Genomic DNA, 25,830 nt, shown 5'->3' on the forward strand with positions numbered 1-25,830 from the left:
CTCCAGTGGACCTCCTATGGCACTCCCCTGGCTATGGTGCATCACTCCCTAGCCACCTCAGTCCTTTCCCTGGGACTGACCTCTGAAGCCTGAGCCTCAGCACCAGCCCCCACTTGAGTGTCTCAGGATGTGACGTGCCAGGTGGTGATTGTCTTTGTGGCTCTCTCTCTGGCTTTGCCCAACTCAGACTGAGTACTATGCTTTTCTCTGAGGCTTTGAGCCTCCCCCTCTGTCTCAGCAGATCTCCCCACCAGTTAAGTTATGTGGCCTCCCAGAATGCAGATTCCTTTCCTCTTTCACAGTTCCCTCTCAGAAGTTCTGGTCCCATCCTGATTCATTTTTTCTCTTCTCGCTCTCTCTTTCCCATTGTTCTACCCAGTTATATGGAGTGTCTCTTGCCTTTTTTGGAAGTTTGAGGTCTTCTGCCAGTGTTGAGTAGATGTTCTGTGAGAATCATTCTACATATAGACTTTTTTTTGATGCATTTGTAGGAAAAGGAGAGCTCCACATCCTACTCCTCTGCCTTCTTGATTCTGGATCCTTAATAAGCATATTTTAATAAAAATAACTGTATTTTTGAAGAAAAAAGGAATTATGAAGAAGAATGGCATTGCTTTAATCTCTGCACATCTCTTTAATGTTTGGATTGATTGAGAACAATTAGATTCTCATGTCTGCTTCTGCATTCATTCTGTTGCCATATGCTCTTTTGGTTGAAGCATGTAAAGTAAAACTCTTCTTACATAGATAGGTAGTTGGAAAAGAGAGGAGTGTTGTTAATAGCATTTTCATATAACTGCAGATATTCTCTGACATTAGACCAAAACTCAACGATCTGTGGTTTCTCAAAAGCCAGTTGCAATGTGGAATCTTAAACTATATCAATGCCTTTTTTGGGGTACTCTTTTATACTAAAATCCATTGAGTTATCCTGTGATTTGAATGGCTCTTTTATACATTCATGAGTTTGGCTCCATTGACCCTAAAATCAGTCCCAAAGACCCCTCATGGTTCCTGGACCATACTTTAAGAAACCTCATCTGAGGGGAAAGGAGCAAAATAAAGATTTATTCCCCTATTGATGTGAATTATGGCATCTTCCTCCATTTTATTTCTGCCTTTTAGAAGGCAAATGTGGCTATGTTTGGTTTGGGTTTCAATTAATATCTTTTTTTTTTTCTGGGTATATTTTGTTAAACAGGAAAGCCCTTTATGTATGTCAATGCTACAGACTTGGATGATCCAGCCACGCCCAATGGCCAGCTTATTTATCAAATTATCATGCAGCTTCCCAAGATCAATGACGTCATGTACTTTCAGATCAACAACAAAACGGGAGCAATTTCCCTTACTGCAGAAGGTAAGTTAAATGATATCCTCATAGGACTCTCTGAGTCAGAAAAAAAGGACCTAGATTTATATCACCTGCAGAGACATCTCCTTTTCTCACTTCTCCTACTTCTCATAGGATCCCGGGAATTAGATCCTATTAAGAACCCTTTCTACAAGCTGGTGGTCTCAGTGGAGGACATGGGAGGTCAGAATGAGCATTCCTTTAGCGACAGCACATCTGTGGATATTACCGTGCAGGAGAATATTTGGAAAGCACCAGAACCTGTGGAGATTGAAGAAAACTCAACTAATACTCACCCCATCAAAATCACTCAGGTAATGGCCAAGGAATGCTTAGAGCCCTCCCAGTCAAGGCACCCACTTTGTAAGGGCTCACCCTCATGGTCTTCACTGACATTTTTGCATAGCGTAATTATAAAGTGAATTAAATAAAATCGCTGGAATTTTCCATATGGGTGTACTCTGGACTTTACCAACTTGCATTCAGATACGTGTGTGTGTGTGTGTGTGTATGTGTGTGTGTGTATGTGTCTATGTCTATATCTATCTATCTATTTCGGTTTTAAAAGGGAACTTCGCTCACTTTCTTTTTTCATTTATTTATTTATATATTTCTTAGGGCCATACCTGCTGCATATGGAAGTTCCCAGGCTAAGGGTTGAATTGGAGCTACAGCTGCTGGCCTATACCACAGCCACAGCAACAGGGATCCAAGCCATGTCTGTGGCCAACACCACAGCTCAAGGCAATGCCAGATCCCCGACCCACTGAGTGAGGCCAAGGATCAAACCTCATTGTCATGAATACTAGTCAGATATTTTTTTGTCTGCACTTCAGTGGGAACTCCTTCACTCACTTTCTAAGTAGCTAACACTGTTATTTGTTGTTCTCTGTCAATAATGTAGGATATGCCTGCCATAGAGTGGGTTGTCTATGAGACAAGTACGTGATTTGAAGTTGGTGCTGCAAATATTTTTGAAAGGCTTCTTCTTATTCCTGTGGGAAAAATCTCTATGCGAAAGATGCATCACAAGCTCAGGGACAGAGTTAGGACTGGCCAAGAGTAAGAGCTGAGTAGACAACTGTTATCCTTGGAGCCCACCCCTCCCAATTCCACCCCCTGTGGGTACCTCTCCTCTCCATTCAAATCCTCCCCCTGTCCCATCTATAATGCTGGTATCTCACCCTGAGTCCCCTCCTCCTTCTTTAGCTCCTGGAAATCCATTCTGGGGACCACCCAGATCTGATCTTTTCTGGAAGATCAGGAGGTTTCCTGACACAAAAGCTGTGAGTTAGTGGGAGAGCACTGGATCTAGAAGCAGATAAACAAAACTGGGCTCTTGCTCCGTTACTTTAAGGACTGATCATAAGCAAGTCATTTAACTGTAATAAACTCCAATTTCTCACCAATAAAATGGGGATAATAAGAGCTGTTTAGGTTGTTGTGGCAATTAGTGTCTGTGGAAGTGGATAAAATGTATTAATGTTATGAGGGAGTCCTAGTCTGTAGTACCCCTGAGTTTGTTTATATGACAATGTTGTTGTCAAGGGGCTCTGGAATTGCCTGTCCCACCATATTCATTGTCTAACCTAAAAGTTTTTTTTTTTTAATTTTAATGTTGAATTGATGTATTTCACCTTCAGGGAAAAAAAAAAAAGGGGGGGGGAAACCATGAAGTATTCTGCTTTATCAGCTAAGAAAGAATGTCAGGATGCTTTACTGTGAGAACTTCAGATTGGGTTCCTTTACTAAAGCCTTCCTGTTTATTATTCAGGTTACCTTCATAGGGATTTGTAAATGCATATACTTATTTGCTCTCAGGGCTGTCAAAGAAAAGAAGATCCAAGAAGCCACATCCAATACTCCGGCTTGAGTAGTACACTTTGGGTGTCTTGAAACTGAAGAAGAGTGGAGGGAGACAGCTCAAGAGAGAGAACTTGGGCTGGATTTTTAGGGCACAGGGTAGGCTTGCTTACAACAAAGAACATGGCCTTTGGTTTGGACAGAGGGTGGTGCTTAAATAACTAGCAAGGGACAGTTGCTTGATACCCTATCGCTGATATCTTGGCTTGAGAGGATAGTTTAATGTGAAATTTTCAAATAGCTGTAGGACCTTGGACAGGCCACCTAAACTTTTTGTGCACTAGTTTCCCCATTTATACAATAGGGATAATGATAGTCTTGACCTTATGTGGCTGTTTGAGAATTTAATGAGATAACACATAAAAATGTTTAGAATTGTGTCTGGCATGAGTAAACCCTGAGTAAGTATTATTATTAGTAGTAGACTATCAGAGAGGCCAGGCTCTGTCTATAGCAAGTAGACTGGTCTTACTATTGAGTTTATTGATTTTTTTTTTTTTTTGCCAAGTTGTTTACAAAACAATGCTAGGAGTTGGCAATTATTCTTATCCCTGATGTCTTTAAGACTAAATATTTAGGGAGGGAATGTTCTTTATTTACGTATTATTTGTCTTGCTGTAATAACAGTGTGGTGAAGAGCTGAAAGTGTCTCTTACCCTCTTCACTGGTGAGTTTTGGGAGTTCATCATCCATCATGGCTTAGTTCTCAGATAATGCCAGCTACTAAGTACATTTTGTTTGTCCCTCCCCACCCCCTTTTTTGGTTGTGCCAACAGTATACAGAAGTTCCTGGTCCAGGGATTAAACCCATGCCACAGCAGCAATACGAGCCGCAGCAGTGACAACACCAGATCCTTAATCCACTGAGCCACCAGGGAGCTCCTATTTTTTGTTACTTAAATTGGTGTTTCATGATATGAAGCCTTCACAGTCAGACTTCCAAAAGAACAACCCACAAACTCTTTAGAGGGTTCACAGAGAATCACTTTAGAGAAGGAAAAATACCCCATGTGCTTTTTTGGAGCAATGTAACTTAGTAAAAAGGAAAAAAAGGGGAGGAATTATTTTAGGTTGAAAGTGAAAAGGGTAATTTAGTAGTTATAAGAAACCTCAGACATCCAAACAAGGTTGTCAGAAATTTTAAATCTAGATCCAGAAAGTTGCTTATTTCCTTTCCTGTTTGCTCTGTCCGAATGTATCTTTCCTCACATTTCACTTTGGGCCCTGTAGGTGCGGTGGAACGACCCAGGTGCACTATATTCTTTAATGGACAAGGAGAAGCTACCAAAATTCCCTTTTTCAATTGACCAGGAAGGAGATATTTATGTCACTCAGCCCTTGGACCGAGAAGAAAAGGATTCAGTGAGTAAAACTAGGGGGAGAGTTTTGCAGATCAAGACAAGATTCTGTGCCCATGGATATCTGAGAGCAGAAACAATTTTACTTAAAAACAAAAACACCACCACCAACAAAACCACCCAAACTGTGTTCTGAACCTCAAAACATCATTGACCTCAAAGACGTGATAATATCGCTGCAAATTCCACCCATTTTATATTTTCTTATTTCCAAGTTCTAAGTAAATTGAAAATAAGGGAGTAAATGAAATAGCATTGAAATAGTTATTTTCTCTGCCTTTTGAAGAGGAGTGATGAAGGAGTCATGTTTTAACTCTGATCTCGTTGTAGTATGTTTTTTATGCGATCGCCAAGGATGAGCTTGGAAAACCACTTGCATTCCCACTGAAAGTTCAAGTGAAAGTTAAAGACATTAATGATAATCCACCTACATGTCCATCTACAGTGACTGTATTTGAGGTCCAGGAGAATGAACAAATAGGTAAGAAACTGTGTAGCTCTTCTCCCTATGTTAACTCTGTAGTCCCTTTCTCCTCCCCATGGGGTAAAAGGTAGGGGGTACACCTGAATGGGGATCAGTTGTCCATGCCCAGCACAGTGTAGAGAATGCACTTTGGGACTCACACAGGTACAGTGTTTAGGCTCAAGCAGTATCTGAGTAGTGTTCTTAAATTGGAGCTTTTATAACCACCGCTACTCCTAGCACTATTACTGCCACTACTATTACTACCGCCACCACCCTTACCACTACCACTAGCACCATAACTATTTACACCAATCTCCTATATACATATATAAGATTATCTCATTTGTATGGTTTTCCGAGAGATTATTTGCCCTCCAGCAAACTGAGTGACAGATAAAATCCCATCAATTGTGCCAAATAATTTAAACAAATATTTACACCCAATGTCAGATACCTGGCAACTGACCTTTGATTGATCAGCTTGGAAGATGAAGTTCAAGTCCTATCTGTTTTTATTCTTTTTTCCTTGACCTGTGTCATTTCCTTAGGCTGAGCCAGGAAAGCTTTAGTTTTGTGCAGGAATAACTACTACGAGCTCACTATGATTTCTGGGAGTTTTTCTTTCTCTCTCTCTCTCTCTCTTTTATTAAACATTTAATTAATTAATTAATTAATTTAGTCTTTTTAGGGCCACACCTGTAGCATATGGAGGTTCCCAGGCTAGGAGTCAAATTGGAGCTGTAGCCACTGGTCTACACCACAGCCATAGCAACACCATATCTGAGCTGTGTCTGTGATCTACACCACAGCTCATAGCAATACTGGATCCTTAACCCGCTGAGTGAGGCCAGGATCGAACTTGCATTCTCTTGCATATTTGTTTCCGCTGAGCCACAAAGGGAACTTCCAGTTTCTGGGAGTTTTTCAACTTCCCTGGATTTGGAATACCTCTTATCTATAATGCCTCAATGTTGAGCCCATTGGCTGAGCAGGCTGGCATTGCTGGAAGTATTCTGGTCTGTTTCGTGTAAGTTTCAGGACTTACAAAGTGAGTAGGCTCTCATGACTACCATTCCTAGGGCTTAGCTGCCCTCCTGGGTATATCCTCCCCGCCTCATGGACCTTCTCATCATTTTCTCTTGATCTCGCTACTCTTCTTGCCATAATCTTTTGACACAGTAGGTGCTATCTTGGTGGCATGGTGGGCACCAGCTTGCATGGCTTGCTTGCTCAATGCTCCTTTTTTTTCCCTTCTTGCTGTCAAGAGTCATATGTAGACTGCGTATTGTCAGTGTGTTCTGCTTAGGTCTTCTCTTTTGCGTTTATTCCATTTCTTGCAACAACAGGAAGAATTAAATGACAGTTTGAAGGGTTTTAGTTAATAATACGGAAGAATCTTCTCACAGTGACAGTGGAGTAACAATGAAATATGTGACAATAGTTAAGAAACACTTATAGCATCACCTTTTTGGGAAGTATGGGATGCTCTGTGATGCTGAATGAAGGCAGAAGACTTTGAAGGCCTTGTAGATGATAACTCAAGTCTCTTTGCGCAGGGCCTAACATTTTGTGCATTAGTCATCTATACTGCCTAACAAATTGTCCCCAAATTTAGCATTTTGAAACAATGAACATTTATTATCTGACAGTTTCTGTGATTCAGGAATCTGGATGTCAGGTGAGTACCTCTGATTCAGAGGGAGAAGCTTAGAGAGGGAGGGAGGGAAGGAGAGAGCTTGAGCTCAAAAAATGGCAACCAGAATGGAAGTGTCTTTTTATAATCTAACCTGGGAAGTGACATCCCATAACTTTTGCCATATTCATTAAAAGTGAGTCACTAGGCCCAGTTCACACTCAAAAGGAGGTGGTTACGCCAAGACATCAATATCAGGGGTAGGGAGGATTGCTGGGAGCCATCAGAGAGGCTGCCTGCCTCATTGGGAGGAAGACACTAGTTTTCTGAGAACTGGTAAAGAAGTCATTGTTTGTAGAATAAAGTGTTCAAGGGTTTAGCATGCTCTTTGCCTCTTGAAAATGAGAATATATTTTGTAATAATATTTTACAAAGTCTTGAGTTTTGGACTTAATGGACTAGAAGTTCTTATAAATCAGCACAGATAGCGTCTTTTCTATGTATGTAGCCTAAAAGGAGTACAAACAATGCCCCTGCCCTTTGGGGGGCTTACGGTCTAGATCAATAAAATACTAAATTATTCATTAGTATATTTATTTATTTAGTCTTTTTAGGGCTGCACCTGCAGCATTTGGAAGTTCTCAGGCTAGGGGTCTAATTGGAGCTGTAGCTGCCGGCCTATACCACAGCCACATCAATGCCAGATCTGAGCTGTGTTTGAGACCTACACCACAGCTCATGGCAATGCTGGATCCTCAACCCACTAAGTGAAGCCAGGGATCAAACCTGCATCCTCATGGATATTAGTTGGGTTCATTACTGCTGAGCCACAATGGAACTCCCTCCTTATTATATTTATATTTTCCTGTTTGGTGTCTTATATTAGCCAGAATCTTGTGGGACTCATGTCCCCAAGTCTCAGCAATGCCAACATTAATTCTGAAATCCCATTTTCTACCAGGTTCTTTATGTTCATACAGGAACGTTACCCTTTTGTTGAATTTCTATGTCCCTAAGGTATTTCTGAGTGCCCCAAGAGATGCTGTATATATCTCTGACTTGATTTGGGCTGCTGCTTGTTCCTGGTTCTTGTCATTTGGAGACATGGCACTCCTTTCACATTTGGGTTATTCACAAAATTCTGTGCTCCCACTGAGCAGTGCCCCCTACTGGAGTTTCCCTGCCATTGATGTCCATAGTCTTCATAGCGCCTCTGACAGCTGGAGGTTTCCTGTGGCGTGAGAAAAGAACAGTGTCCTCTGTGTTATGCTCACCTGCCCAGGGGGAAGGACCAGAGCGGGGATGCTCAGACACCAAACAATCACAGAATTTACTTTTTCATTGCAACAGACAGATGCTTTTCATACAAAAGCAGAGGCCTGTCCCAAAGGTAACATAGTTGCTTGTGATGGGCTCAGAAATGGCAGCTGCTACTAAACTAGTTACACATTCTCTTCTGCTCTGTTGCTCATGTTGCCCCTCCTGCCCACCCCCGCCCCCAGACATGTCTGCACGTGCCAGCTCTGTTATGGACATGAAATTGGTACTTCCATTCCTCCCCCCACAAACTCTCCAAATTTCCTGGTAAATCAGTAGATACAAAGTAGTTTGGGGAAGGGGAAGAAGCCAAACTCCACAAGTGTGGTGTACATATTCAAGTGTTAGCCCCCACATGGGATTCTTGCTGTATGTAGAGAAGCCCACAATTCCCATTTGTCTGAGCAGGATGACCCAGCACCTATCAGAACTCATCCAGAGCTGGGTGGAGCACTGAGTCATAGCTGGACTTCTGGAACTCCCTGAACTGAGACACTCACAGAGATAAAACTTAGGGTCATAAAATGCAGCAGAGCAGAGAGGATGGCTGCCTGCTCTCTGCCCCCTGCTGCCTTTATCTTTGGGGTGGAGTCAGTCTCTGCACTTGTTCCATAAATTTGCTTAGGAGTAACCACGGTCGGCTTGTCCTTGTTTAGTTATACCATTTTCCTTGTGTATTACCACAAACTTGGTGACTTAAAACAATGGAAATTTATTTTCTCACAGTTCTGGAGTTTAGAAATCAAGATGGCAGCTTGAGGAGATTTCTTCCTTGCCTCTTCTGGCTTCTGGGGGCTCCTGGCCTCCTCTGGCTGCTGGTGGCAGCATAACTTTAGTCTCTGTCCCCTTCTTCACCTTGCCTCCTGCTCCATGGGCATCTCTGTATCTTCCCTTCTTTTTTAAAAATATCATTATTATTATTTTTGGCCACACTTGTGCAATGTGGGAGTTCCCACCCAAGCCAGGGTTTGAACCTGTTTCATAGCAGCCACCTGGGCTGCAGTGACAATGTCAGATCCTTAACCTGCTGTGCCACAGAACTCCTGTGTCTTCTCTTAAGAACACCAACCACTAGATTTAGGGCTTGCTCCAAATCCAGGATGATTTTATCTCAAGACCCTGAATTGCATCCTCCCAAAATGAATATAGTGAGGCCTTGATCCCGAGCACCTCAAAGAGTGACTATTATTTCAAGAAAGGGTCTTTAAAGAAGTAATTAAGTTAAGTGATGTCATTAGTGTGGGTCTTAATCCAATAGGACTGGTGTACTTTTAAGAAGGGAAAATCTGGACAGAGATAAGTATGGGGGGAGACCATGTGAAAACACAGAGCAGATGGCCATCTTCAAGCCCAGGAGGAGCATCTCAGAAGAAATCAACCCTGCTGACCTTTAGTCTCCAGAAACTATAAGCAAATAAATTTCTGTGATTAAAGCCACCCTGTCCGTGGTACTTTGTTATGCAGCCCTAGCAGACCAATACACTTCTCTTAACACTGCACTATGGAAAGGGTTGGAAGAACCAACATCAATCTAAGAACTTTAGTCTGTTACTCAGAATTATTTACAGTGCTTTTTAGAAACCTGTTTCTCCAGTGAAACCATTTTAAAATAGATTAACAGGAGCCTGTAATGGATGGATTTCCTTCTTTCCTTCTCTACAGGGAGCAATATTGGAACCCTTACTGCTCATGACATAGATGAAGAAAACACAATCAACAGTGTCTTGGGGTACAAAATTGTGGATCAAATCCCCAAAGTTCCTAGGGATGGACTATTCCTGGTCCAAACCTACTCGGGAACATTCCAGTTAGCTGGGCAGTCCTTGAAGAAGCAAGACACTCCGCAGTACAACTTGACAGTAGAGGTTTCTGACAAAGGTTAGTATCACCTTCACTGTGTAAAGAGTGAAAATGTGAGTTTTCTTTCTAATTGTGACTTGTTCCACTGCTCTAATGCCTGGGGTATTACAGAAAGATGCCATTTAAAAGTTCTTGCTTTTGGGAGTTCCCTTTATGGCTCAGTGGTTAACGAATCTGACTAGGAACCATGAGGTCGCAGGTTCAATTCCTGGCCTTGCTCAGTGGGTCAAGGATCTGGCGTTGCCGTGAGCTGTGGTGTATGTTGCAGACATGGCTCGAATCCCGTGTGGCTGTGGCTCTGGGGTAGGCCGGTGGCTACAGCTCCAATTAGACCCCCTAACCTAGGGACCTTCATATGCTGTGGGAGCAGCCCTAGAAAAGGCAAAAAGACAAAAAGACAAAAAAAAAAAAAAAAAAAGAGTTCTTCCTTTTTACATAACACACATGTAGCACAGAGGCAGCTGGTCCCACATAGTAATAGCCAGAGATGCAGCTCAGGCAACATTGCTGTGTTGGTCCCCTGAGAAGGAGATGCCAAGAGAGTATTAAATATATTAGGGTTTTATTAGGGGAATTTCTTGTGAGAAAAAATGGAGAGGGATACAGAGAAGGTTGGGAGAGCCATCAGACCTCAATGCAAGCCTGACCTTGAGTGAAGGAGAAAAGGAAGGAAGGCGCTGGGAGTACCAGAGACCACTTAATAGTCAAAGGGCAAGATCATTGGGAAGTCCAAAGCTGGTTGTTGAAGGAGTCTGTGATCTCCAAAAGCCTGCCTACCTTGCTCAGTCACTGGCTGGGGACAGCCAATGGCAGACAAGGTCTTGATGCAAATGTGGTGATGGGTTTCAGAGCATGGCAGTATGTCAATTAAGATCCCTGTTGTTAGGGGTTAACAAGGCACGTTGTCATGGCCATCCTGATCGCAAACAAGAAAATTAGTTATTATTTCCCAAGTCTCCCTTTCAGACTCAAAGTGTTCTCCCGTATGAAAGTAAAGGAAAAATGCATCTTTGGGGGAGTTTTGTCTTCTCCTGTTGGCTTCTAGTTGGCCATTTGACGACGATACCAGGAGACATTCTTCCTTACTCCTTATCCAATTTCAGAGCAAGCGGTTCTTTTTTTTTTATTATTATTATTTTTATTTTCCCACTGTACAGCAAGGGGGTCAGGTTATCCTTACATGTATACATTACAATTACATTTTTCCCCCAGCCTTTCTTCTGTTGCAACATGAGTATCTAGACAAAGTTCTCAATGCTATTCAGCAGAATCTCCTTGTAAATTGGTTCTTAATCTTTATTAAGTTACAAACCCCTTTGAGAATCTGATGAAAACTATGCATTGCTAAACAAATGCACACTTTCTCAGGCAAACTGCATAAACATGCAGACATATATGAACTCAGAGACAAGCACATTTTAGGATCATGGATACTCCTCGGTTAAGAAACTGCCTTAGAGTTAACTGGTATTGGATCTTAAATAACCAAATAGCTCAGATTATGCCAGGAGACAGATTATATAGATGTGGAGAAGTAAAGAGCATCGTTTCACACAGAGTGTCACATTTTTTCCCTTTACACAGATGTTGAGATATTGAAGAGAACTGGGATTGAGCAGGCCCCCAAAGCAGAATGTTTGAGATGTAGTGATTTGACCAATATTAAGGGCCTAACATAACGTCTAGTGTTACATTAAGAGGTACACCAGAAGTGAGTATAATAAATCATTCCTGTCCATGATGAACTGACAGCTTCACACTCTTAGCCACCCATCCTTTCAGCATTTATTGAGCATTTACCTTGTTTGATGCACCATTCAAGGTACTGGGGACATACAAATGCATAAGGCTCAGTGTCTGTCTTTAAGGAGCCTTGTGACAGAGGAGGTGGACATGCGAATAAATACATTGCAAGAAACCTATACAAGGTAGACCATGAAGGCATGAGTGACTTGAGAGGGAGAGAGTGGATAAAGCTTTCTGGTGGAGCTGTCACTGATCTGAATTTTGAAGGATGAATATGACCAGTTACATAATGGTCTAAAGGCTCACGGAGGAGAAGAAATCCCAGGTGCAAACACATGAGGACCTAAAGCAGTTTGAGGCTGTAAGAGCATAAAGTGCCCATATGGACTGTCAGATTATAGATTGTCCAAGTATGTGAGAACCTCTATAGAATATATGGACCAGACTGTACAATGCATTTTTTTTAGATTGTCCAAGTATGTGAGAACCTCTATAGAATATATGGACCAGACTGTACAATGCATTTTTTTTAAATGTCTGTATGTGTGTTGGTGGAAGTAAATACACATTCAATTGTGTACTGCAGAAAATTAGACAGTAGGCTGTAATTAATATAGTTTTACATAAACTCAGGGGAAGGCCGTTCAGCAGGAGGCCACTGCTAGCCCAAATGAGGTTTGTGCAGAGCAGGGAGTTAGTGCTTTCAGGCCTGGGACCTCCTGAAGCCATCAGTCATTCTTGCTGTCTACAGATGTTCTGGGGACTAGACCCAGCTTTCATGAACATCCACTTATTTTGATACAGTTACTAGTAGATTGCATACCTGGCCTCATGTCTAGTGCATTGAACACAAGCTCTGGAGCCAGGCTGCCTGAGTGCATTTGTCAGGGTCCCAGCAGGAAACAGATGATGCCCCTCAAAAGGAGTAACCAAAAAGAGTATAAAGAAGGAATTCTTTGTAAAGGCTGGGGTGGGGGGTGTTGTGGGAAACCAACAGGAGATGTGAAGTACAATGGACTTTGTTTCTCACCCCGAGGTGAAAAGGGTCAGGGAAAGGAATATTTCCTGAAGGAGCACCTGAGCCTATGACTCTAGAAGAGGCTGATGGCAGTGGGGAACTAGACCCTGACCCTGGTCCAACTGCCCTTCCTCAGATCTCCTGCCTGTGCGCCCACTGGTAGAACCCACATGTGCCCAGAGGGCCAGGATGTCTACTGATGTGGTTCCTTACGTCGGCCTCCCAGGGCGCAGAGCAGGATGAAGGGGCAGGGGGAGGGGACAGAGAGGGCAAAGGAGAGCATGGATTTGAATTCTGGTTTGACCACTAGTTAGTGGTATGACCTTGCTCAAGTTACCTGCACCTCTGTCCTTTAGCTTTCTCCTTTGAGAACTAAACGAGAATGATAATAGTACCTATACCATGGAGTTAGAATAAAGATGAAATGAGTTAAGGAAGCAAAGAACTTAATACAGTACCTGGTACATCGTGGGTGTTGATAATTTATTTTATGAGGAAAACTTTGGCTCTGTTTCTATCTACATCTTATAGACAAACTATCACACAGAGACCTTGAGTGACACACCCAAGCTCTCACACACCTAAGTAGCAGAGACAGAATTTTTTTTCCAGAAAGTTAATTTTATTTCCATTGAAATATCAAAGCTTAAGATGAAATACACTGAAACATTTTAATGGGATTAGATTATTTTATCTTTATGCTTTTTTTATCTTCAGTTTTTGTACAATGAATAGGCATTACTTTAATTTTTTTTTGCACAAAGAAAAATAAACTTTATTATTTGGTTTTTACCTAATTTTTTTATATCTCAATGATGATTTTTACTACATTTATAGTTGTACCATGATCATCACAACCCAGATTTTTTGTTTTGTTTTGTTTTTTGTTTTTGTTTTTGGTCTTTCTTTATCTTTTCTAGGGCCACACCAGTGGCATATGGAGGTTTCCAGGCTGGGGTCTAATCAGAGCTGTAGCCGCCGGCCTATGCCAGAGCCACAACAACATGGGATCCGAGCCATGTCTGCGACCTACACCACAGCTCACAGCAACGCCGGATCCTTGACCCACTGAGCAAGGCCAGAGATCGAACCCGCAACCTCATGGTTCCCAGTCGGATTTGTTAACCACTGAGCTGCAATGGGAACTCCACAACCCAGTTCTATAGCATTTCCATCCCAATCCCCCAGCCCATCCCCTCACTCCCCAACCTGTCTCAGAGACAGAATTTGAAGAGTGTGCTTCCAGAGCCCAGAGTCTTAGCTGTTGTACAATATAGTACTCATGGTTAGAACAATGGCAACCCAAACAGAAAATCCATCATGCTGTTTCTCATTCTGGATATTAAGTTGAACCTGCTGTCTCTGACTAGGTCTTTGAGTTGACAAACTTACCCAAACCTGTGTGCATTCTGCATGGTTCTATGAGCTACCTCTGCCTCTGTAGGCTGGGCAGCCAGGGCCCCCCCCACCTTTTTTTGGCTTTTTGACTTTTTAGGGCCGCTCCCATGGCATATGGAGGTTCCCAGGCTAGGGGTCAAATCGGAGCTGTAGCCGCTAGCCTACACCAGAGCCACAGCAACACAGGATCTGAGCCGCGTCTGCAACCTACACCACAGCTCACGGCAACGCCAGATCCTTGACCCACTGAGCAAGGCCAGGGATCGAACCCACAACCTCATGGTTCCACAACCTCATGGTTCCTAGTCGGATTTGCCAACCACTGAGCCACGACGGAACTCCAGTCAGGCCCTTTGAAGGGGGCTAATTGTGCCCTTCCTCCTGCCCTTGGACCTTCCCATCATGGAGCAGAGGAGACAAAGGACAGTAAGTGCTGCCAGAGTTCAGAGAAGGAAAGACAGAGAGCTGGGGTGCTCAAGAGAGGCTTTCTAGAAGGACAGTTTTGCACTGGGCTTTGAGGCCAACATAGTAAGTTTCAGTAGTCAGAAAAAGAGGCTTCTTCATAGAAAAGAAACAGGCTTTCTGGAGTAGGGGCAGGCAGAGGGAGTGGGAAGCCCAGGGCAGCCTCATGCGAGGTTTTCTTCAGCCTCCCCTTGGTGACCAGCTCATGGGTACAGGTGGGGGCAGAGAAGTCTCTTACCACATAAGCTGCATGTTGATAGTAAAAGTGCGGCTATGGCTGTCATTTCACTTGCCAGTTGTTTTTCTTTCAGCTTCTGTTCCCCCCAGCCCCCCGCCTTTTTAGGGCCACACCTGTGGCATATGGAAGTTTCCAGGCTAGGTGTCAAATTAGAGCTGCAGCAGCTGGCCTACACCACAGCCACAGCAACGCAGGATCCGAGCCGCATCTGCAATCTACACCACAGCTCACTGCATTGCCAGATACTTAACCCGCTGAACAAGGCCAGGGATTGAACCTACATCCTCATGAATACTAGTTGGGTTCTTAACCCGCTGAGCCACAACTGGAACTCCCAGGTTTCTGGTTTTAATGTACGATTTTTTGTGGTATGACTCTTTTTCAGATTTCAAGACCCTCTGCCATGTGCAAATCAACATTATTGATATCAACGATCAGATCCCCATCTTTGAAAAATCAGATGTGAGTAGTTTTCTTGTTTTTTCTTTACTTCGTCCTTATTACCTGACTCCTACTTCTGGAATAAAGATACGCACAGCAGTCAGGGAAAAGGCCAGACTTAATGTCTTAGTCAATGCACTGGTAACAAACTCAGATATCATCTTCAGTGGAAATCTTCAGGGAATAATAACATTCATTGTTACAGCATATGGGACTGTCTGTTTATAAACGTCTGCCAACGGCTCATTTATTCCAAAGACTGCTTAAAAGCTATCGCCACAGTCTTGGTCAAATTGAAAAGAGCTGAAGGGCTGCTTGCAGTTCGTCATTATATAGTTTGTGTCCACTAAGAAAACAAATAGATTACTACTAGGTCTCAAACAAACATTTTTAATCAAAATTTAAAATTTGGAATTTTGGCACCTTCACCACATTGGACAATAATTGGATGAGAGAAAGGGGGAAGAAAAAAAGTTGATCTCTGGTTTATGCCCCCCAAATGTGCTCAAGACATTTGTAAGAATTAGAACTGGGCAAAAAGAAAAGGAGAGAAAAAGGTCAGTTGAGTATAGCAAGAAGAATTCAGGTTCCTGTTTACTTATTGTTAATGTGGGCTTTACACTTGGGGTAGTTTTATCATTGCTTCCCTTAAAAATGCTGTGTCTATTTATTTATTCTGGAGGAGAGAGAAGCCCTTTCGACTAGATTGTTATGTTTGAAATCAATGTTGAGGCAGCCCAGAGCCTTGCGATGATGTTCATAAATCAAAATAGGAATAAGGCAGTGACAAAGAAAGGGAATTGATTTATGGGAGGGTTTGGGGAGGTAAAAGGTGTGACGGAATATAATGTGTAGCAGGCACTGAGGTTAAACAGGCATGAGACTAAGAGCCTATTTATTCTCTGTCTCCATTCTCTTGGGCATTTGAGCCTCTCTGTATGTCGCCATTTCCTTGCATTACATCTAGTCAGTGTCTTTAGGTTGAGGCTAAAAGTCCTGCTTTGGGAATCTCAGAGCTTGGAAAGGCACACTGGGCTCTAAAAAGAACGAATCCACATCTTTCATTGCTGGGGTCCTCTCCTGGTCTCTGCCTGTTACCATCTTCATGATCATGATGCCAAGATACATGATCTGGGGGTTTTCAGTGGAGGAGTGGGAGATAGTCTAGGCCAGTGATTAAGTGCGCCAGCTTTGATGTTGGACAAACATGAGTTTGAATCCCAGTTCTGTGACTCACTAGCTATGTGGTCTCAGGTCAGTTTTACCTCTCCAGTCCTTTGCTCCTCTGTGAAATGGAGATGATAACACTCAGTAGGGTGTTTTGTTTTGTTGCTTATCTTTAGTGACCACTTATTGTATGCCAGGCAATCAGGGGCTTGAGCTGCATTATCTCTGTAAACCCCCACAGCAAACATGAAGTAGGTTCTATCATTATTGTTGTTGTTATTATTTTTTATCATTATTGCCAATGGACAGATGATGAACCTGAGACTTAAAGAACTTATTTCAAGTCACCCAACTAATAAACAGCAAGCCTGGGGTTCATACCAGGCCATTTATCTCCAAAGTGGCTCTTAACCACTCTTCCTTGATTGATTTAAGAATTAAAATAATGTGTGGAAAGTGCCTCCCACATGGTGGGTACTCAATATGTAGTAGTTATTTATCTCATCACTAGTATAATGATAATTGCAGTTTAAAACATGTTGGATGTGGTAGAGGAATCTGTTTTAGAGTCCTATCAGTAGCTCTCTGAGATGTTGTGTTTCTTGGTACAATGGATATCAGTCTAGAAGTATGACTGATGCCAAAATCAACTGCAACCTACTCATCAACAGGAAAAACATGCTGGGTAAGTATTGATGCAAACTATGACTGTGTCTACTCTGACACCAAAGAGATAGGTTTGCCCTTTGACAGTTGAACCTGATGACAATGTACATTCTCATTGTTTTCTTCCCCTGTTTCCTTTTCAGTATGGAAACCTAACTCTCCCTGAAGATACAGCTGTTGGATCCATCATCTTAACCATCCAGGCCACTGATGCTGATGAACCACATACTGGGAGTTCTAAAATCCTGTATCGGATTATACAGGGAGACAGTGATGGACGTTTGGAGGTTGAAACAGATCTCCAAACCAATGCTGGCTATGTCAAGGTTAAAAAGGTAAAAAAATTTTTCATAGATTAATTTACTTAGGACCATTCAAGGACCTATAAGCAGAGGTGACATATTAGCAATGACCTCGTAGACATGTGATAGACTCCTGGAGCACTCTCGGTCATGCCTGCCCTCCCAAAAGACAGAAGATCAGGATTCTTGTTTTGGGTCTGTCACTACCTGACTGAGTAGCCTTTGCAGAAGGAGGTAGGATTGCCAGTAAAAATATATAAAATACAGGATAGATAATTTTTTAGCATAGATATGTCCCATGCAACAATTCCTGGTTGTTTATCTTTAATTCTGATTTAACCAGGTCATCTATATTTTTTTTTGCTAAATCTGGGGTGAGGTAGTGCTCAGGGCTTTTCTTTTCGCTTTGCAAATGTATGACTGGGTGAACCCTATGAGCCCTTTAGGCTCTAGATCCTTTATTCCAATGGGCCAGCTATAGGCTCCTCTTTCATAATGATGGTGGAAGGTCTCCATTATTTTTATCTTTAAGTTTTATTAAAGTATAGTTGATTTACAAGCTTGTGATAATTTCTGCTATACTACAAAGTGATTCAGTCACACATATGCACATATCCATTCTCTTTCAGATTCTTTGCCCACATTGATTATCATAGAATACTGGTTAGAGTTCTCTTGCTATACAGCAGGTCCCTGTTGGCCGATCATCCCATATACTTCAGTGTGCATATGCCAGTCCCAAAGCCCCAGTCCATCCCTCCTCCCCTCACCACCTGTCCCCATTGGTAACAATAAGTTTTCCAAAGTCTTGAGTCTTTTCCTGTTCTGCAAATAAGTTCATTTGTATCTCCCCCCTTTTTTTTTTCAGATTCCACATATAAGTGATTTAATATGATGTTTGTCTTTCACTCTCTAACTTCACTTAATGACAGTTGTTTCTAGGTCCATCCATGTTGCAAATGGCATTATTTCAATTTTTTTCTTTGCTTTTGTTTTTTTTTTTTTTTAAGGGTTACACCTGTGGCATCTGGAAGTTCCCAGGCTAGGGGTCAAATCGGAGCTGCAGCTGCCGGTCTACACCACAGCCATAGCAACATGAGATCCAAGCTGCGTCTGCAACCTATACCACAGCTCATGGCAACATTGGATCCCTGACCCACTGAGCAAGGGCAGGGATCGAACCCATACCCTCATGGATGCTAGTGGGATTCGTTTCCTCTTCACCACAAAGGGAACTCCTAATTTCATTATTTTTTACAGCTGAGTAATATTCCTTTGTATATATGTACCACATCTTTTTATGACTTTTTTTTATTTAAAAAATTTTATTGTAGTGATTTATAATGTTCTTTCAATTTATGCTGTATATGTATATGTGTGTGTATATTCTTTTTCTGACGTTATCCGCAATTGTTTCATCACAAGTGATTAGATATAGTTCCCTGTGCTATACAGCAGGCTCTCATTGCTTATCCACTCCAAATGTAATAGTCTGCATCTACTAACCCCAAACTCCCTGTCCATCCTACTCCCTCCCCTTGTAAACTGCAAGTCTGTTCTCCATATGTACTACATCTTCTTCTTCTTTCTTTCTTTTTTTTTTTTTTGTCTTTTGCTATTTCTTTGGGCAGCTCCTGCGACAGATGGAGGTTCCCAGGCTAGGGGTCGAATCAGAGCTGTAACCACCAGCCTACGCCAGAGCCACAGCAACGCGGGATCCGAACCACGTCTGCAACCTACACCACAGCTCACGGCAACACCGGATCCTTAACCCGCTGAGTGAGGGCAGGGACCGAACCTGCAACCTCATGGTTCCTAGTCGGATTCGTTAACCACTGCGACCACGACAGGAACTCCATGTACCACATCTTCTTTATCCATTCCTCTGTTGATGGACATTTAGGCTGCTTCCATGTCTTGGGTATTGTAAATAGTGCTGCAATGAACATAGGGGTGCATGTATCTTTTTGAGTTACACAGTTTTCTCTGGATATATGTCTAGGAGTGGGATTGCTGGATCATATGGTAGTTCTATTTTTAGTTTTTTGAGGAATCTCCATACTGTTTTCCATAGTGGTTTCACCAGTTTACATTTCCACCAACAATGTAAGAGGGTTCCCTTTTCTTCACACCTTCTCCAGCATTTATTGTTTGTAGACTTTTTGATGATGGCCATTCTGGCTTGTGTAAGTGGTATCTCATAGTAGTTTTGATTTGCTTTTCTCTAATAATTAGTCATGTTAAGCATCGTTTCATTTTTTTTTTTTTTTACCATCTGTATGTCTTCTTAGGTAGGTATCCTTTAATAGACATGTTTTAATAGACAAATTTATCCTTTCATGCCTTCTTCCCAGCCCACCTCTTACTTTCATCTTCTATGGAATTGCCAAGTCCATTGCCTCTTGCTTCATCTCTCCCTTTGTAAGGTCTGGGAAGTCTGGAGCCAAAATCTTGATTGCCATTGTACTTGCTGCTTTACAGAAGGTTTTCCCATCCTTCCCTCAGTCTTCTCCCATCCCCCATGGTGTACACATGAGGCTTGACCTTTTCCTCCATGGCAGCCTCATTTATGCTTTAGAGCATGTAAATGGCTTACCAGATGACTCAATAGGAAGCAGCCTTCAATGTCATCCAATAAAATGAGAATTTAAAAGGGTCAGAGTTACAGCAATAGAGACTCTGCAAATATCGTTGAAGGCTGAAGGTTTGTAGTACAGTGTGCTGAAGGCTGCAAAAGAAGGCTCTGAAGGAAAGTTTTGAACCAGAATAAGGAAAGCTGAAGTAGAGGCTAAAAATGAAGACAAAATAGAATAATTTCAAAGAAAATGGATCAAAGCACAGGGAGAAAAGTGCTAGTGCCAAAGGAAGCCCTGGGGGTAGAATTTTGGAATTCTGATACCATTATGACCATATACTTACCACTGAAAAGGGTCTCACTGGGTTTTAGCCAAGAGGTTTGTATGTGGACCAACTCAGCATTAGTATTCTGTGTGAGCCTGCTGCTTGAAAAAGGTTCCATTATAACTTCCCCCTCCATCCATGGCTCCCTACAGGAGACAAAGAAGCCAGAAGGAAAAGCCACTTTTCACAGTTGGGAGTGGGTGGTCCGGGTAGCATTCATGATCCTTTGCAGGAGGTGGGGTAGATCACTCCCATCCTTCCCCAGGGACAGAGCTCTCTAGGGATCTAAGAGAAGATAAAGACCTGTCCATCTCAGTATGAATGATTCCCACATGTCAACATTTTTTCATGATGGCTTGCTGTGAACCAACTTAAGTAAATTTGACCATTTGTGGCTAATGGGGTCCCATAGGGAAAGGCTGGTAACCTTGATGGTTAGCAGTAGGTGATACTTATAAGTATCCTCCCATATGCCCTTGACACAAGAAGGTTTGTCACAATATAGCAGACTTCTGGCCAAAATCTTTATCACATTCTCATTTTGTTTGTGGTAATATTCCAAGTGTCCAGAATATTGCCTGATACATCATGGCGCTTCAGTAATTACTGGTTGATTGAATAAGTAATTGGATTCTGTCCCATACACAGTTATTAATAGGCAGGGACAAAAACCATCATCCAGCTTGTGCTTAAGGCTTGTGATGTTCCAGCTGTCTGTCCCTTAGGCACTGTAATCACTAGTACTCTAGTAAGAGGACTTGTCTGACCACAAAAAGGTGATGATAGACAGAATAGACAGGACAGGACTAGAGTCTGGAACTCTGAAGGGTATAATCTACAGGGCTGCCCAGATGCTATACTTTTGTTCATTTGAATGCCAAGAGATATACTATATGTTTAACCAAACTGCATGTCTTGAATATTACTAATATTGCAAATCCTCTTTATAAGATTACTTTGCTAGTAACAAACTTTCTAGTGCAATGAAAACCATCCTGAGGTGTGGATTCTTTTTAAAAAAATTTTTTTTTATTGAAGTATTGTCGATTGACAGTGTTGTATTGATTTCTGCTGTGCAGCAAAGTAATTCAGTTATACAAATATATACACTCTTTAGCATATTCAGTTATGCATATAGATATATATACACTCATATATATATATAGATTCTTTTCCATTACAGTTTATCATAGGACATTGAATATAGTCCTTATGCTATACAGTAGGATCTTGTTGCTTATCCCTTTCATGTATGACAGCTTACATCTGCTAACCCCAGCTTCCCAGTCCATCCCTCCCCAACTCCCTCCCCCTTGGCAATGGCAAGTTTGTTCTCTATGTCTGTATGGATTCTTGATTAGGATACACCAGATGTTAGCCAACTGCCCTTAGGAGGTGTGTATTCACTATGACAGATGTCTGTATTCATGCAGTTTTTAGTATTCTAAATAAATTAGATCCTGTTATGTGGTTCCTTGGGTATGGCTTAGCCTTACTAATTCCCTCCCTATTAAGCCATCCATTGCTTCAGAACCATTGCGTTAATCATTTTGTAAAGTTTTAAATCCCAATGTAAACTCTTTTTATTTCCTGACATTTGTAATATTCACAATATTTATTCTATGAGTGATCAAATAATCACACATGACATGCACCTTTTTGTGCTAATTTTTTTTTTTTGGGGGGGCCAATCCAGTGGCATATGAAAATTCCCAGGCTAGGGGTCAAATCTTATCTGTAGCTGCCCACCTATGCCACAGCCACAGCAACGTGAGATCTGAGCCGCATCTGTGACCTACACCACAGCTCTTGGCAACACCAGATCCTTAACCCACTGAGTGAGGCTGGGGATCAAGTCAGGTTCATTTCCACTGAGCCACAGTGGGAGCTCTTTGTGTTAATCATTTTTACGTCTTGAAACTAACATTTTAAAAAATTGTAAAAAACACAGAAAATATACCCTCTTAAAATTTTAAGTGAACAGCACAGGATAGTTAACTGCACATACACTGTTGTACATCAGGTCTCTACACATTTTCGTCTTGCCTGAGAAAACATGCAACTCCCCATCTCCTCCCCCTCCAGCTCCTGGCAGCAGCATTCTGCTTGCTCTTTCTGTTAAGTTTGACAACTCTAGGTCCTGCATATTAAGTGGAATTGTACAATGTTTGTCCCTCTGTGGTTGGCGTATTTCACTTAGGCAGGCATAACGTCCTCAAGGGTCTCCCATGTCATAGCATGTGACAGGATTGCTTCCTTTTTTTAAGGCCACTTAATTTTCCATTGTGTGTATGCATCACATTTATCTCTTGAAGGACATTTATCTTGTGTCCATCCCTTGACTATTGTGCAGGGAAAATGGAAACAAATGTTCTGTTTTTAGTTCTTTTGGATAAATACCCAGAAGAAGGACTGCTGGATCATATAGTAGTTCTAGTTTTAAATTTTTGAGAAGACCCTGTACTGTTTTGCATGGCAACCACACCATTTTACCTTCCCACCCACAGAGCAGAAGGGTTGTTTCTCCCCTCCCAGAGGTTGCCTTTCCATGCTCCCAATTATTTCCTTTACTGTGCAGAAATTTTTTAATTTGAGGTCGTCTCACTGATGTATTTTTGTTTGTGATGTCTGTGCTTTTAGTCCAGAAACCAAGTTACTCAATCGCAAGTCTACCAGTACCTGAATTACAAATGTGTTAATGGCAAGTACAATTCACCCAGCATCGTGTACCCTACAACTGAAGCCCCTTTCCCTTCGTGAGGCTCTTCTGCACATGCTCTTTAGCTTCTCACTCTGAAGGAGGCAGAAATAAGCACCGCCATACAGATGAGGTTCAGACCCACAAGGTACAGTCAGGTCCCCAAGGGATGGCAGAGCTAGGAACTTGACCCCAGGCTTCTGGCCTCCCTCAGGAAATGATTTCTACTGGGAGGCTTAGCCATTGCCATTTACTAGCTTTGCAATCTTGACCAAATGCTGTAACCTCAGTTTTCTGATCTGAAAAATAGGTGAAATGGTAGCACCTTCTTGAGAAGGAGGTTGGAGAATTTAGTATGAAAATACATATATTAAATAAATAAATAGATAAGTAAAACTCTTGAAAACCTAAAAAAAATGAAAATAAATAACAAAAAGTAATAAAAAAGCCACAGCACTTGGAAAAAAATACATGTATAGCCCTTCACGCGGCCCCCAGCAGGTAGCAGTAAAAGTAATAAATGTCCAGCATTATCTGAATTCTGACTCATCAGAGGGAGGGCAGAAGCCAGGATTCTGTCTGTGGACAGATGTGCTTTCTCCTCTTGCCAAGGGAGCCAAACTTGCCTGATTCCAAGCATCCAATGGTGTCAGGTAGGGACTGCTGACTCAGCCTCTCTGCAGGATGGCCTGGAAATCAGTAATTTTAGCAAATGCCCTGCAAAGTGTTTCTCCTTTACTCTTGCGTTACCACCACACTTTACTTTTGACACCAGATGTGTGGGTTTTCCTCACATCAAGCAAATCTCCAACCCCAGCCTGAGGTCCTACACTTTAACTCAATTCTGACACTGTCTACGTGTCCCTCCGAGCATCATGTCCCACGGGTATAGGGCTCTGTCCCTCAAGGACTCCAGAAGCCAGTTGCAAGTCCCAGGTTGTCACCTGATTGTATATTGAAGGTTCTCATGCACCTCTTCCTTGGATTCGATCATTTGCTAGAACAGCTCAGAGAGCTCAGGGAAACACACTTACCAATTTTTTATACAAAAACGGGTATGACGGAGTTCCTGTCATGGCTCAGTGAGTAACGAATCTGATAAGGAACCATGAGGTTGCGGGTTCAATCCCTGGCTTTGCTCAGTGGGTTAAGGATCCAGCGTTGCCATGAGTTGTGGTGTAGGTGGCAGACGTGGCTTGGATCTGGCATTGCTGTGGCTCGGTGTAGGCCAACGGCTACAGCTCCAATTTGACCCCTAGCCTGGGAATCTCCATATGCTGCGGGAGTGGCCCTAGAAAAGGAAAAAAAGACAAATAAATAAACAAATATGGGTATGATCAATGGGTATGATCAAGAGATACATAGGGTGAGGTATGGGAGGGTCCCGGGAATAAGAGCTTCTGTCCCTGGGAGTTGGGATGTGTGTCACTTTCCCAGCACATGGGTGTTCACTCACCCAGATGCTTGCTGGACCCCTCACTTTAGGGATCTTTATTGAGGCTTTATTATGTTGACAGGGTTGATCCCTAACTCCATCTCCGCCTCCTCTCCCCTTCCTGGGGAGATTCAAGCTTCTAATCATGACTCAGTTCTTCCAGTAACCAGCTCCTGTCCTGAAGCCACCCAAGGGCTCCACCAAGAGTCACCTCATTAGCACAAATGGTGCTCCTATCACCCAGGAAATCCCAAGGGATTTAGGAGCCCAGAACCAGGGGTGGAGACTAAAATATATATTTTCTATTATTTCCCATGCCCCAAATGATGCTTAGGATTAGAACAAGTTTTAGAAACACTGTTCTCTGTAAGTTTACTTCTACCCCAAGCTCTGGCCTGTGTGATAGATTATCATACCCTTGGGACTAATCAGATGTCAGGGGGCAGGAAGGCTATTTCTTTGAGCCCTGACTGACTCTGCAGTAACTCTCCTGGGACCCCCTTTCTTGCAATTCAGGGGTTTGTTTTGGCTTTAAGTTTTTTTGAATGCCACACCCACAGCCTATGAAAGTTCCCAGTCTAGGGGTTGAATCTGAGCTGCAGCTGCCAGCCTATGCCACAGCCACAGCAACATCAGATCTGAGCTGCATCTGAAATCTATGCTGCAGCTTGCTGCAACATGGGATCCTTAACGCACTGATCGAGGCCAAGGATTGAACCCGCATCCTCACGGACACTATATTGGGTTCTTAACCCACTAAGCCACAACAGGAACTTCAACATGACCTATTTTCGACCAGCCGGAGTGTCAAATGGAAAACACATGTGCTATTTTTTCTCATCATGGATGATTGGTGAACAGCTTAAATAGCCCCAGTCTCAACCTCTTTCCTTCAGCACTTTCTCTCTGCTTCCAGGTTGAATCTATATCATGGGGTTTGACCTTTCAAGCAGTTGTGCGCAGAAGGGGGATTGTAGTGTGAACATGTGAATAAATTATTCAAATGGGCCCCAGATAATCCCAAGAGGCCATGAGGGTCTCTCGACTTGGCTTTGCAGGCAGATCCCCGTGTCATGAAAGACAGTACACGCAGTTTGACAAGGCTTGTCCTTGTTTAAGCTCTGCTGATTATCATTTGCTAATTTAGTATCTTCCACTTCTAATTTTTTCCCTGGAAGATTTGGTTCACTGTTTTTCCTGGTGTGAAACTTCAGCAGACTGATGGCATGCTAGTTCTTCTCTTCAGTGTTTAAAGAGCATTGGCACCTTCTCCTGACTGGTGTTCCTGCCCAGGTCTGGATTAATTCAAGTCTATCCCTCCATGGCTGCTCCCAGAGTTAACTTTCTAAAACACACTTTCTTGTGTCTCAGTGGGTTAAGAACCTGACATAGTGTCTGTGAGGATGCAGGTTCCATCCCCGGCCTCACTTGGTGGGTTAAGGATCCAGCGTTGCTGCAAGCTGCAGCATAGGTCTCACAAATGTGGCTCTGATCTGGCATTGCTGTG

The 25,830-nt window shown here is 42.5% G+C and overlaps 1 protein-coding gene across 1 annotated transcript in view; it reads left to right on the plus strand.

Annotated features, from left to right (window-relative positions):
* CDH17 (cadherin 17) overlaps nt 1-25,830 on the plus strand; it is an 82,475-nt gene that overhangs the window by 38,353 nt on the left and 18,292 nt on the right. Inside the window, exons 6-12 of the mRNA XM_001927101.5 lie at nt 1,202-1,360; nt 1,469-1,668; nt 4,448-4,579; nt 4,906-5,056; nt 9,654-9,869; nt 15,099-15,175; nt 17,131-17,322. Of these exons, the coding sequence (XP_001927136.1) occupies nt 1,202-1,360; nt 1,469-1,668; nt 4,448-4,579; nt 4,906-5,056; nt 9,654-9,869; nt 15,099-15,175; nt 17,131-17,322 (1,127 nt within the window). The remainder of the gene's footprint in view (nt 1-1,201; nt 1,361-1,468; nt 1,669-4,447; nt 4,580-4,905; nt 5,057-9,653; nt 9,870-15,098; nt 15,176-17,130; nt 17,323-25,830) is intronic.

This window comes from Sus scrofa, chromosome 4, assembly GCF_054392235.1.
Source record: "Sus scrofa isolate SSC_HxYL_T2T_F1_AM1 chromosome 4, Sscrofa_HxYL_maternal_Yorkshire_Landrace_v2.0, whole genome shotgun sequence".
NCBI lineage: Eukaryota > Metazoa > Chordata > Mammalia > Artiodactyla > Suidae > Sus > Sus scrofa.